The sequence below is a fragment of the Oryctolagus cuniculus genome, chromosome 1 (genome assembly GCF_051225735.1).
Source record: "Oryctolagus cuniculus isolate XC-2025 breed Fujian yellow rabbit chromosome 1, ASM5122573v1, whole genome shotgun sequence".
NCBI lineage: Eukaryota > Metazoa > Chordata > Mammalia > Lagomorpha > Leporidae > Oryctolagus > Oryctolagus cuniculus.
In genome coordinates, this window is record NC_142867.1 from 18,102,504 (window position 1) to 18,117,245 (window position 14,742).

General features: G+C 42.4%; 1 protein-coding gene across 4 annotated transcripts in view; it reads left to right on the forward strand.

Moving 5' to 3' along the window:
• NUP160 (nucleoporin 160) overlaps nt 1-14,742 on the forward strand; it is a 61,777-nt gene that overhangs the window by 25,801 nt on the left and 21,234 nt on the right. For 2 of the 4 annotated variants that reach the window (XM_008270776.5, XM_070070349.2), the window contains 10 exons: nt 49-148; nt 452-617; nt 1,726-1,853; nt 1,931-2,091; nt 4,779-4,912; nt 6,027-6,097; nt 6,751-6,910; nt 8,303-8,372; nt 8,907-9,005; nt 11,428-11,547. In XM_008270776.5, coding sequence (XP_008268998.1) covers nt 49-148; nt 452-617; nt 1,726-1,853; nt 1,931-2,091; nt 4,779-4,912; nt 6,027-6,097; nt 6,751-6,910; nt 8,303-8,372; nt 8,907-9,005; nt 11,428-11,547 — 1,209 coding nt within the window. Of the gene's footprint in view, nt 1-48; nt 149-451; nt 634-1,725; nt 1,854-1,930; nt 2,092-4,778; nt 4,913-6,026; nt 6,098-6,750; nt 6,911-8,302; nt 8,373-8,906; nt 9,006-11,427; nt 11,548-14,742 lie in introns of all 4 variants that reach the window. The other 2 variants (XM_089326470.1, XM_089326477.1) reach the window with 1 other exon arrangement.

Genomic DNA, 14,742 nt, shown 5'->3' on the forward strand with positions numbered 1-14,742 from the left:
CTTTAAAAATTCACTGAAAAAATGTAACCAGAATATTTCAATTTCCAGGGGTACCTGTCTTTTCTTATGCCCTCTTCCCTAGTGGACCATTTGTATCTACTGCCTGATGAGAACCTGTTGACAGAGGATGAGACAACCATATCTGATGGTAATGATTGTTGTTTGTATGTTTATTCCCTTTCCTACATGAACCTGTGCTTTATTACAAGTACATGCAAAATATACTCTGGTTTCTCTTCAGATCGTATAAATCTTTCACCTTTTACAAGTACATGCAAAAGACATTGATTACCACTGGCCATTTTACCACATTGTAGATACTTCAAGGGAAGATATAGAGGCCTCCATATCTCAAAGACATCAGATAGATGTCTGGGCATTTAATAATTAACAATATAATATTAATTAGATCACTGATTTGAGACTAGAATGTTAACTTTTCTCTTCCTAGATGTGGATGTTGCTCGAGATGTCATATGTCTTATAAAATGTCTTCGGCTGATTGGAGAGTCCGTAAATATGGACATGTCAGTTATGATGGAAATGAGTTGCTACAACCTACAGTCTCCAGAGAAGGCTGCGGAACAGATTCTGGAAGATTTGATCACTGTTGATGTGTAAGGAGAACTTAGGGTAAAGTGCATTTCCTAATGGAAATTCAGCAATTTTTAGTGCCAAATCGAATTTTTGTATGCAAAAGAGTGTTCAAATTAATGGCTTGAAGATAAAATGAATTGTCATGATTCTCAATAGATATTTCAGCTTTTGGACAATTTTTTTAAATAAATCTTTGTCTTTTTTTTTTAAGAATTATTGATTTATTTAAAAGGCAGAGTTACAGAGAGGCAGAGAGAGAGAGAGGTCTCCATCTGTTGGTTCATTCCTCAGGTGGCTTCAACAACTGGAGCTGGGCCCATCTGAAGCCAGGAGCTTCTTGGTCTCCCACATGGGTGCAGGGGCCCAAGAACTTGGGCCATCTTCTACTGTGTTCCCAGGCCATGTATAGAGCTGGATTGGAAGAGGAGCAGCCAGGACTCGAACCAGCACCCATATGGGACACAAGCACTACAGGTGGTGGCTTTACCCACTATGCCACGACGCCAGCCCCCAGAAATTTCTTTAAGGTTTTTTTTTTTTTTTTTTTTAAGATTTGTTTGTTTGTTTGAAAGTCAAAGTTACAGAGAGAATCTTCCATCTTCTGGTTCACTCCCCAGATGGCTATAATGGCCAGGCCAGAGCCAGGAGCCAGGAACTTCATCTGGGTCTCCCATGTGGATGACAGGGGCCTTGGACCATCTTTTCCTGCTTTCCCAGGCCATTAGCAGGAAGCTGCATCAGCAGTGGAGCAGCTGGGACTTGTACTGGTGCCCATGTGGGATGTAGCCGGGACACGAGCTAGATGTCATGGGCTGTGGCTTTATCCAGTATGCCACAACACCAGCCCCAAACAGAAATTCTAACACATGCAGATTCCTAAGCTGTGATACAGCTATTAATTATTGATTCTAAAAAGAAAAAGTAGTTTCCTCGCAATCATCTTGTTTGCCAGTTCTGAAAAGTTGAAAGAAATTTTGCTGTGTGGTATCTCGTATACCTGAACAGTTGTGTCTCCTGCTTTATCACGTTGCTGGCTTTCCTGTGTCACAGAGCATTTAGTTTACAGGACATTGGGTATTCTTGGTAGTATTCTTGGTAGTAACAGAAGTTTCCTGATTGCCTCTGTAGAGAAAATGTGCTAGAGGATATTTGTAGTAAACTGCAAGAAATTCGGAATCCAATCCAGGCCATTGGCGTTCTTATACGGGAAATGGATTATGAAACAGACGTGGAAATGGAAAAGGGATTCAATCCAGGTAAATGACAGAACAGCCAAAGTACCTCTTGGCTTTAGAGAAAGCAGTGATACATTTAACTTTATTTCTTATTTCAGCTCAGCCTTTAAATGTGCGGATGAATCTTTCCCAGCTCTATGGGAGTAGCACAGCAAGTTACATTGTATGCAGAGCGGTGTTTAAAATCGCCAGCACCCGCTTCCTGATCTGCCGAGACCTCTTGATCTTACAGCAGCTCTTACTGAGGCTAGGAGATGCAGTAAGTACTACTAAAGGGAAAACTTAAAAACTTAAAACGTGACGTAATCTATAGGCACATGGCAGCAGGATTTCTGCTCTGTGAGCAGAGACTTGTCTTTGTTCACCACTGTATCCCTCAGGCTTGGCCCAATTAGGTGCTCTGTAAATATGTGTTGAATTAAGAATGACTTGAAGATTACAGATTAAGAACATGCGTGAAGCAGATTACTTTATATTAATCTTTGTATGTATAGCGTTGGCAGATTTTCCCAGGTTGACTGTTGGCAGTAGTTAGTATTTTTTGTACAACTTTGGATGTGACAGCAGGGTACCCTGTAGTGTAGAGGACAGTAGAGGAAGAAACATCTGTTTGCAGATGAGGGCTCACTCTAAAGCACAGTTTTTAAGATTGCAAAGTTTGTTTTTTTGGTTCTCCCTACTGCATTCCGTGCCTCCTTTTCAATCGTTTTCTCTGCAGGCCGCCAGACTCTTTTACCACCATACAGTCCTAATAGCCCACCCTTCTGAATGCTCTGTGCTAAACGTTGCCTTTCTGCCCACTTGAGAAGTCCCTGAGTCAGTGATCTATGCGAGCTGGCAAGGAAAACATCTGATTCAACCAATTCATGTGTGTAAGGGGCCTTTGGGGCTCCCAGGACTACTCATACTTTTAAATCAAAACTTATTAAATTCAAATACATTGCTAATGGTAGAATTTCAGGCAATAAAAAAATGTGAAAAGATAATTTTAATACCACCAAGAAACAGGCACTTTTCCTAAGAGCCTTTCTCGTAGGTTAGCCCATACCAAATTCTTCCTTTTTTAAAACTTTTTGTTTACTCATTTATTTGCAAGGCAGACAAACAGATTTCATGCTTGTTGATTCACTCCCTTAATGCCTGCAACAGCTGAGGATGGGCTAGACTAAAGCCAGGACCTGGACCGCAGTCTGAATTTCCCAGGGTCCCAAGTACTTGAGCCATCACCTGCTGCCTCCTGGGATACACATTAGCAGAAAGCAGGTATCAGGAGTGGATATGCACTGGATACTCGAACCCAGGCACTCCAATAAGGGATGTGGACATGCCAAACAGTTGTTTGTTCTTGTTTTGTTTTAAGATTTATTTATTTGCTTGAAAGAGTTACACACAGAGAGAAGGAGAGGGGTGGAGAGAGAGAGGTCTTCCATCCGCTGGTTCACTCCTGTTGGCTGCAACAGCCGGAGCTCCGCCGACCTGAAGCTGGGAGCCAAGAGCTTCTTTCAGGTCTCCCACATGGGTGCAGGGGCCCAAGGACTTGGGCAATCTTTTCACTGTTTTCCTAGGCCATAGCAGAGAGCTGGATCGGAAATGGAATAACCAAGACTTGAACCAGCACCCATATGGGATGCCAGCACTGCAGGTGGCAGCTTTACTTGCTACACCACAGCACTGGCCCCTAAAATAAAACTTCTATGAAGTAAATGTAATTAAAAATGAAAAGGTCTTCTACGGTCTTCTACCCCTGGTAACCACTATATATAAGTCACTGTGTGATATATACTATACACATACACACAAAAACCCCCCCCGCACACATTTTTGTATATGCCATTTTTTCAAGATAGATTTTTTAGTTTTTCTTTATAAAATTAGCATATTAAAAGTTATCTGGTGGAATTTTAATTTATTCAGCCAATTCCCTTTGTGACCATCCTTATAACTCTGTACATCTTTGATTCTCTCTCTAGGATATATTCTAAGAAAGAGAATTGATTGGTCAGAGTATGCAGTTTTCAGGCTCTCATCACCCCCATTCTAGAGAACCTGAGGTCTGAAATGCTCTGAATTCCAGAATGCTCTGAGCCCTGATTTTGGAGCATTTCAGATTTGCAGATTAGAGATGCGCGACAGATAAGAGACTGCAAACATTTTAAAATCTAAAGAACCCAAAATCTGAAGCACTGTGGGCCCAGGCGTTTCACATAGGGGATATTCACCCTGTATTGCCAGCTTTGCCTCTAATGGTTGTGCCTCTGGCCTGTGTTCACCCGACTCCCGGTGTCTGTGTGGTGACTCCCCACCTCTTGCCCCCACTGCGCTCCTGTCAGAACGAATCCACAGCAACATTTCTTCTTACCAACACCAGCAGTACAAGAGAGTATTGAAATTGCCTTGTACCTCTTTTTACTTTAAAGAAAGCTGGGTATTTTTTTTAAAAAGGATGTATGTATGTATGTATTTATTTGAAAGAGTGATGGGGTGGAGAGGGACAATGAGAGAGCTTCCATTCACTGATTCACTGCCCAAATACTGGCAAACAGCCAGGAGCCTGAAACTCCATTAAGGTCTCCCACATGAGTGGCAGGGACCCACATATTTGGGCCGTCTTCCACTGCCTTCCCGAGGACACTAATAGGAGGCTGGATCAGAAGCTGAGTAGCCAGGGCTCAACTGGCACCCGATTTAGCACTTTAGCTCACTGCACCGGAACGCCCATCCCGAAAGTTAAGCTGTTTATTGTCCATTATTAGCTCCTCAAACTTGTTGAGCTGTGTGTTTTCCCCAACTGTTAATGTTAGGGAATCTGTTTAGCTACTTGCCACCCCTAGATATAATAATATTGCTTTTAATATTGTGCCTTTTGTAACTTTTATTTTACCTTCTCCTAACCTTAAGAGTTAGCATTACTGACCGTGTTGTGATCTCACCACCCATCATGAACAGGTGATTTTGGGAGCTGGTCAGCTCTTTCAAGCTCAGCAAGAACTACTGCATCGAACAGCTCCCCTGCTCCTGTGTTATTACCTCATTAAGTGGAATAGTCAGTGCTTGGCAACTGATGTTCCAGTTGACACTCTGTGAGTTTCATTATTCTAATGATTGTTAAAGTAAATTTTTTCTGTTGTCTTAAAAATAATTTTTTAAACATAGTATTAAATCATTTGCTTATAAGATTTGGAGAGCTTTTAGATGCTATGTTTTCTAAAGGTTGAAGGCAACATGTAAGAATGAAAATAATAAATATGTATTATTACATATTAAACTTCAAAAAAGTTTAAAAGATACTTACTTTGGTGCAAAATATTTGAAATCCTTAATTCTTTTCATAAATCACATTTTCCATGAAGTTTTAGAAGGCCCTCATGTATGCATGGATTTCAAAATATTTTTCATTTCTTATATTTTGCTAGTTTTAAGATTTATTTTATTGAAAGAGCAACAGAGATCTTCCATCCACTGGTTCACCCCAAATGGCCTCAATAGCCAGGCCTGGGCCAGTTTGAAGCCAGGGGCCAGGAACTCCACCCTGGTCTCCCAGGGACTCAAATACTTGGGGCATTCAGGAAGCTCTATTGGCAGAATAGTCAGGACGCAAATCAGCACTCTCATGTGGGACGTGGCATTGTAAGGGCAGCTTCACCTGCTGCTGCACAGTGCTGGCCTCCCAATTGGCATCTTAACTGCTGTGCCAGTGCCTGCCCTGGGTTCAGAATTTTTTACACCAAAATATATTTTGTTGTTGTTTTGTTTCCCATGGAATTTTTTTTTTTATGTATCCTCATATACCTACATATTCCTTTTGGGATATAAATGATATTATATGTGTTTGTAATATACAAATTATGTTGAAGCCAGAGGAAAACTTACACCACACACAAAAATGTCCAAGTTATTAAAGACAGGTGAGCTTCTTTATAACCAAAAGAAGAAAAAAAAATCCAAGAATTCCAAGATTCACATCTTCAGTAAGATAGACCATCCTCTTGGCTCTGCCTTGTCATCATTGAAGGACAGCTGAAGGGTCTGAATGGACAACAATACGTTCTGGACATCTTTCAGTTGCCTTTGTGCTTGAAGTGGAGCTTTTACATGCGATTCATTTATGAAGTTGACAGTGTTCTTAGTTGGATAACTTGGACCTCATGTTTGCCGCAGGAGAATTCATACAGCTCTCTCCCCCTTTTCTCACAGGGAATCGAATCTCCAACACTTGTCAGTGCTGGAACTGACTGACTCTGGTGCTTTAATGACGAATAAGTTTGGTAAGGAGCGGACTGTGTGCACATCTGATTCTAAATAGAGCGCTAAAGTGTTCTTGCCACCTGTGCTGTGGAAGGGTTGGCTGGGCTCTTTGGCTTCGCTTTCAGAGGCTTGCGCAAGCCTGGGTTTGAGGCCTGTGGTGGTGGGAGGGGCCTGTGAAGCTGCAGTTCCCGATCAGGCATACATGAAGGGGGCACTATACTGCCATGGGCTTGCCCACTGTGCTTTGATGCGCTTGTGATTCATTCAGCAAAATCTTTCAAAAGTTTGCCAAGTTCTTGGTAGCTTTTGTGATCTTGTCTTGGTCACCAAATATTTAAAAGGAGCCCTATCTTATGCTTGAAAACCATTATTGTAGAGAATTTATTTTGTATTCTTTTGCAATCTTGGGCCTTTTTTAAAAATCTTATTGTAGAGTATCTATTGTAGAGTTCCTCACGACATAGGTGTAGTGAGATCAGTTAAAAAAATGACTGCAATATTGATTTAAGTGCTTTTTTGTTGCATTTGCATAGTACTTGATTTACATCAGTACTGACTTTATTTGTGATAAATGTTCTTTCCTACAGGCATAAAATGAATTGGTAGGCCATTTTAAACAAAAGTTGATGCTATTATCACAAGTTTGTTATTGTCATAACCTTTTCTTTTTAAGTATCTAGCCCTCAAACAGTTGTGGAGTTATTCTTCCAAGAAGTTGCAAGAAAACACATTATCTCTCATCTCTTCTCTCAACCAAAGGCACCTCTGAGCCAAACTGGATTGAATTGGTCTCAAATGATTACTGCAATTACAAGTTATTTATTGCAGCTTTTGTATCCTTTTACTTAAAAGCCAATTGGAAAGTATCTTCTATCTAAATAATCTAAGACTTATTCTGTCTCTATAGTAAGGATTTTTTTTTTTTTTCCCCGTTTTACTGAAAGGCAGAGCAATAGAAAGACATCTTCCTTCTGCCAGTTCACTTCCCAGGTGTCTGTAACAAATACCTCCCAGGATGCACATTAGGAAGCTGGATCGGAAGGGGAGGAGCCCAGGTGTGAACCAGGCACTCTGATATGGGATGCAGGCATCCCAAACAGGGACATAAGTGCTGCACCAAGTACCTGCCACCTGCCCCCATAAAGTGGTTTTTTTGTTTTGTTTTGTTTTGGGTTTTTTTTTTTTTTTTTTTTTTTTTTTGACAGGCAGAGTGTACAGTGAGAGAGACAGAGAGAAAGGACTTCCTTTGCCGTTGGTTCACCCTCCAATGGCCGCCACGGCCGGCGCACCGCGCTGATCCGATGGCAGGAGCCAGGTACTTATCCTGGTCTCCCATGGGGTGCAGTACCCAAGCACTTGGGCCATCCTCCACTGCACTCCCTGGCCACAGCAGAGAGCTGGCCTGGAAGAGGGGCAACCGGGACAGAATCCGGCGCCCCGACCGGGACTAGAACCCGGTGTGCCGGCGCCACAAGGCGGAGGATTAGCCTAGTGAGCCGCGGCGCCGGCCCCCATAAAGATTTTTAATGAGATTGAGTACTTCCTTAACAAGATAACATTTTCAAATTGATCACTGTTTTTGGTTTGGTTTTGTTTTGTTTTTTAAGATACGTTCACTTATTAGAAATGCAGAGTTAAACAAAGAAAGGGAGACAAAGGGATCCTCCATCCTCTCTAGTGTGCTTCCCAAATGGCCACAATGGCCCTGGCTAAGTCAAAAATTTAAATATATTTCACAACACAAATGACCTAAATATGAATATAAAAGGGCATAAATCATTAGCTGTTTTTGTAAAAGATTTATTTATTTGAGAAGTAGAGTTACAGAAAGGAGGGGGAGTCTTCCATCTGCCAGTTTACTCACCAAATGGCCGCAACAGCTGGAGCTGGGCCAATTTAAAGCCAGGAGCAAGGAGCTTCTTCTGGGTCTCCCACATGGGTACAGGGCCTAAGCACTTGGACCATCATCTTCTGCTTTCCCAGACCACAACAGAGAGCTGGATTGGAAAAGGAGCAGCTGGGACTTGAACCACCTACTGCTCCACACTTTTTGAACGACCTCTGTGTTACTTTTCACTGTATTTGTTTAATATTAAGGTATTATAGTGATGGGAAGGGCTTGGTCACTTTTTTTTAAAGCCATTTGATAAACTTCTGAATGTACGATTCAATATGTGTATTTAAATTTTGCCAAAAAAGTAAGAAATCTCCTTAACAGTAACTAGATGGCCTAGCAATCCTGGTTGTCTCTTTCTAGAATGTTTGATGGGAAACTGTCAGTATATACAGTTGCAGGTGAGTTCTGTTGAACATGAGCAGTTTAATCACTTTGCTGGGCATTTTTTTCATTGTAATGTTAACTACATCTTAATCGGGTTGAAAATAAAATAATTTAAATTTTGCTGTACCAAGGCATACCCCAAAGAGATTTTCTCTATTTCTCTTTTTTCTGTTAGTTTCTCTTTATAGTAATAGAAACATACTATTATCTTCATAGAAATCCTTTTTGCAATCTAGTCAGTGAATTGGTTAAGTACCTAAAATTGGATTATTAGTAAGATATTGAGTATGGGTGTGATTTACTGAATCCTAAAAATATCCAATCCAGTGTAAGAATCTATTAACAATGAAATACATGAAATTCATTCACCTTAAAATTTTTTTAAGGTGTAGTTACAGGATTAGGTTTGTATCTCTAGATAATTTCAGGCAATAAAACTTTTGTGTTAATTTTAAACTATTCTCTCCTTCTTTGAGGAACTTGGAAATGAGTATCTCCTTAAGTAGTGTTTATTTTCTAACCAGATGGCACTTTCTATGCCTTTATAGGATTATATTCAACTGTTGCATCCCTGGTGTCAAGTCAACGTTGGTTCCTGTCGATTTATGCTGGGGCGGTGTTACCTCGTTACAGGAGAAGGACAGAAGGTAACTTAATTTGAATGATGAGTAAATATTATTCAAGGAGGCCCCTTGGTTTCCATTAATCTAGGTTGTGGGGAACGGGAGGCATAACTGTATTAGTTCAAATGAAGAGCATGATACAGGATGCACTTACGAGGTCTGTTCAGTTTCTTGTGCTTTGTGATTTAGTTAAATCACAGAAGAATGAGAGAAGACATTAAAACCATCCTGCCCCTGGCAGGTGTTTTTAGGGATATGTTGTTGTTTATTTTGTTTTTGTTTTTGTTTCGTTTTTTATTTGAAAGTCGCAGTTACAGAGAAGCAGAAAGAGAGAGGTCTCCCATCCACTGGTCCACTCCCCAAATAGGCAGAGCTGAGCTGATCTGAAGCCAGAAGCCTGAAGCTTTTTCCAGGTCTCCCACATGGGTGCAGGGGCCCATGGACTTGGGCCATCTTCCACTGCTTTCCCAGGCACATTAGCAGGGAGCTAGATCGGAATTGGAACACGTTGTTTCATTCTGTCTACTTTTTTTGTTTCATGATTTTTTTTTTTTAAAGATTTATTTATTGTGGCACAGTAGGTTAAATCTTCTGCCTGCGGCTCTGGCATCCCATGTGGGTACCAGTTCTAGTCATGGCTGCTCTTCTTCCAATTCAGCTCTCTGGTATGGCCTGGGAAAGCAGTAGAAGATGGCCCAAATGCTTAGGCCCCCGCACCCTTGTGGAGACCAGGAAGAAGCTCTTGGCTTTGGATTGGCTCAGCTCTGGCCATTGTGACCATTGGCCATTTGAAGAGTGAAACAGCAGAAGGAAGATCTTTCTCTCTGTTTATCCCTCTCACTGTAACTCTACCTCTCAAATAAATAAATAGAATTTTAAAAGATGTATTGATTGATTTGAAAGGCAGAGTTACAGAGAGGCAGAGGCAGAGAGAGAGGTCTTCCATTCCCTCGTTCACTTCCCAAATGGCTGCAACAGCCAGGAGCTGGGAGCTTTTTCCAGGTCTCCCACGTGGGTGCAGGGGTCCTAGCACTTGGGCCATCCTCCACTGCTTTGCCAGGCCATGGCAAAGAGCTGGATCAGAAGTGGAGCGGCCGGAATACTGGCACTGCAGGCAGTGGCTTTACCCACTGCACCACAGTGCTGGGCCCCTCATGATGCTTTTTTAAAGATTTATTTATTTGGAAAAGCAACAGAAGACATAAGAAAGTGATCTGCTGTGTGCAGGTTCATTCCCCAAGTGGCCACAACAGCCAAATTGGGGCCAAGCCAAAGCCAGGATCCAGGAACTCCATCCTGGTCTCCCATGTTGATGGCAGAGGCCCAATTACTTGGCCACCCTCCACTACCTTCCCAAGCACATTACCAGGAAACTGGTTCAGAACACTCCAATATGGGATGCCAGTGTCTCAAGCACAACTTAATCCTCTGTGACACAGCTCTGGCCCATCAAACATTGTTGCAGTAAACTGTCACCTACCCCTCAAATTCTACACTTGTTAACATGTTACTACAATTGCTTCATTACATGCCTATCTATCCATCAGTCACCTTATTAGCTTACTTTTAATTCATGGTGATTAGATTAAAAGTGAGTTAAGGGGGCTGGCACTGTGGCGTGGCACCTTAAGGCCCCAGTTTGTGGTGCCAGCATCCCATGTGGCCGCCAGTTCGAGTCCAAGCTGCTCATTTTCTGACCCAGCTCCCTGCTATAGCCGGGAAAGCAGCAGAAGATGGCCCGAGTGCTTGAGCGTTGCACCTGTGGAAGACCCAGAAGAAGCTCCTGGCTTCTGGCTTCAGATCAGCACAGCTCCGGCCGTTGTGGCCATCTGGGAAGAGAACCAACGGATGAAAGACCTTTCTATCTGCCTCTGCCTCTCTGTAACTCTATCTTCAAATAAATAAATCTTTAAAAAAGTGTGTTAAGCTTGAGGGTTATTAAATAATACATCAGATGGAATTTATATATGGCAGAAATTGTGAAAGTAGTGGCTTTAAATAATTTTCTTTTTTAGCTTTCCTTAGCACAGTAACTCAGCACTTAGAATTGGAATGATCTGGCCGGCGCCGCGGCTCACTAGGCTAATCCTCCGCCTAGCGGCGCCGGCACACCGGGTTCTAGTCCCGGTCAGGGCGCCGGATTCTGTCCCGGTTGCCCCTCTTCCAGGCCAGCTCTCTGCTGTGGCCAGGGAGTGCAGTGGAGGATGGCCCAAGTGTTTGGGCCCTGCACCCCATGGGAGACCAGGAAAAGCACCTGGCTCCTGGCTCCTGCCATCGGATCAGTGCAGTGCGCCGGCCGCAGCACGCTGGCTGCGGCGGCCATTGGAGGGTGAACCAACGGCAAAGGAAGACCTTTCTCTCTCACTGTCCACTCTGCCTGTCAAAAAAAAAAAAAAAAGAATTGGAATGATCTGTTAGAAGTCACTCTGTTCTTTCATTTGTCCAGGCACTGGAATGTTTCTGTCAGGCAGCATCTGAAGTAGGCAAGGAGGAATTCTTGGATCGCCTGATCCGCTCGGAGGATGGGGAAATTGTGTCCACTCCCAGGCTGCAGTATTATGATAAGGTACCTTACGTCATGGTGTAGCCCTTCTTAACCCACCCTGTCAAAAATACATTTGAAATGTGCTGCTTTGCAATTTTTGGAGAAAAATGCTATAAAAATGTAATGGTTCCCTGAACTCCAAGTAAAAGGAAAAATTGAAAAAACTTACTTTTAGTTAAACTTTGTTTTTGACTTAAATGAAATTACCATGATGACATCTTGTTATTAGAATTCTGTTGACTTATGCTTTATTAGTTTGCTGATACTTGAGGTCATTAGTCTTAATAGTGTGTTTAGTCTTAGTTTCTGATTTCAGCGTTTGGTACCACTCCTTGCTCTGATCCCTCAGCTGTAACACTAGTGGCCCTCCCACTGTCTCATGCAAGTACCTGCTGTTCTCTCACCTTGAACGGCTCTTCCGCAGGCCCTCATTTCACTCGATCTCTATCACCTGTGCCCTCTTCAGGGCGTCCTCCGGCCCGGCCCTCAGCAAACAGCCTTCCCACTGTGCTCTCTTGCGCACTTGCGCTGTCTCTCCCTTACATTCACACATGCAGCTCCAGGTTCTTTGGGCCCTGCTTTGTTCTTTCTTTATAACCTTCAACCAAACTTCATGTAATATGTTAAGTTGTTGCTTCTTGTCTAGATTTACCACCAAAGAGTAAATGCCACAATAGCAGCCGTCACTGTTTTTTGTATTACTTGTTAGATAAATGAATTTATAAACTTATTTGAAAGACAGAGTTACATAGAGAAATGAAGAGAGAGATCTTCCATCACTGGTTTAGTCCCCACAACAGCTGGGGCTATGCCAGGCTAAAGCCAGGAGCCTGGAGCTTCTTCCAGGTCTCCCACGTGGGACATGGGTGCAGGGGTCCAACACTTGGGCCATCTTCTGCTGTTTTCCTAGCTCATCTGCAAGGAGTTGAATGGGAAGTGGAACAGCCAGGAGTCAAACTGGCACTCACATGAGATGCCTGCACTGCAGGTGGCAGCTTTACCTGCAACACCAAAATGCAGGCCCCAATTTATAGCTCTTAATAATACTCTAACGTCCCACTAATTCTAAGTCTATAAATGCTATGAAATGGTGTTCAAATGTTTGTGTTTTTTCTTTGTGGAGCCTCTGTAGCTCTCATTAGAAGGAACTCACACAGCAAACATTAAGAAACACTGCTAGCCGGCGCCATGGCTCAATAGGCTAATCCTCCGCCTGCGGCTCCAGCACACTGGGTTCTAGTCCCGGTCGGGGCGCCAGAGTCTGTCCCGGTTGCCCCTCTTCCAGGCCAGCTCTCTGCTGTGGCCAGGGAGTGCAGTGGAGGATGGCCCAAGTGCTTGGGCCCTGCACCCCATGGGAGACCAGGAGAAGTACCTGGCTCCTGCCTTCGGATCAGTGCGGTGTGCCGGCCGCGGTGGCCATTGGAGGGTGAACCAACGGCAAAGGAAGACCTTTCTCTCTGTCTTTCTCTCTCTCACTGTCCACTCTGCCTGTGCAAAAAAAAAAAAAAAAAAAAAAAAAAAGAACCACTGCTGGACCCCAGAGTGGGAATTGGAAGGAAGATATTAGGCCTCATTTACCAAAGGAATAAATTAAGATGTAGTAAGCGTGGACTCTGGTGCTTTTCACTTGGGCTGACCTGGTGGTTGTTTGTCACTGGATTTACACGTCATATTGCTTAATTTGATGAAACTCATTTTCACAATGTGGCTTTGAAAAATACTCTTAAAGAAGCCAAACTGAAGAAATACTGACAGTACAGGTAAATGAGAGAAGATAAAGCTGATACTTCTTACCTTTGGTACAGTCTCTTCATCAGCCACTTTATAAAGCAAAGACCATGACCGCCTAATAGATCTAACAATAGGCCAAAAATATTTGTATTTGTCAGGAGTGCTATTTTAAAATCTTAAGTAGATGAACCTTGAATGTGAAATAACAATTCAAGACAGTGTGAAACCATGAAGATTTTCAAGGCATTAAGCATCCTAATTCCATGGTGGAGTATGTATTTGTTATAATCACTTTGAAAAACTGTCGTTATAGTTACTGCAGTTCTAAATACATCCAGAAAGATGTGTTATTTGTAAGAGATATGTATAATTATGTTCCAAGTAGCATATTCATAAAAGTCATACTCAAGATACCCCAAGCATCTATTAGCAATGAATCCATGACTTGTGTTATATTCTTTCAAAGAAGTCATAGCAGCGGGCCAGTGTTGTGGCACAGTGAGTACTGGATGCCAGTTCAAGTCTTGGCTGCTCTGCTTCCATTCCAGTTCTTGATAATGTGTCTTTGAAAGCAACAAAGATTGGCCCACATACTTGGGCCCTTGCCACCCATGGGAGAGACTCAGATGGAATTCTGGGGTCTTTGGCTTTAGCCTGGTGCAGCCCCAGCTGTTGGAGCCATTTGGGGAAACCAGCAGATGGAAAATCAGTCTTCGTGTTCGTGTTTGTCACTCTGCCTTTCAAATAAATCTTTTGAAAAAAACATGCAGCACAACAATGAAATGAATGCTACATGTAATAAAACAGACCACTTTTACAAACAAAAAGCAGGAAAACAAAAAAGTCAGATTCTGTTTTCATAAAGTTAAGCAGGATGGTTTATGTGGGGAATAGAGGCTGCAGGGAGTCACAAGGGGGCTTTGGACTGCCAATAAAATTCTTAATCTGGACACTGGTATTGTCGATATGGTCACTTTGTGAACATCAGCCCACTACTTATAGTTTGTAAAAATCTATAAGCATATATTTTAAGTGTGTTGTTAGATACACATATTAGGGAAATGCATATATGTAAGATAAATAAATACATGTGCACATTTTGGGGAGTATTTGCAGACACTGTTCATCAGGTGGACAATCACAGTAGTTTGAAGGCCACTGTCCTGTCTGGTGTTAGAGATCAGTTATGTCAGACATTACGTGTATTCTGTTTAGGATTTTTACAAGGCTATGTGGTAATTTGTTTACCATTCCTTAAATTCATCTGTGATGTAATCAATTAGTAGAAAAAAATAGTGAAATTGCATTTATTCGTTTAGCAAAGGATTATTGAAATTCTGCTGTGTACTCTAAGCACTGATGTAGGCGTGAGCATCAAGTTCTGCCCTCACAGTGCTTAGTGCTCATAGTCAGGGCAGTGACTAGACAGATACAGTGTCAGGTGGCGAAAAGTGCCGTGAATAAACTAAAGCAGATCACAGGGGT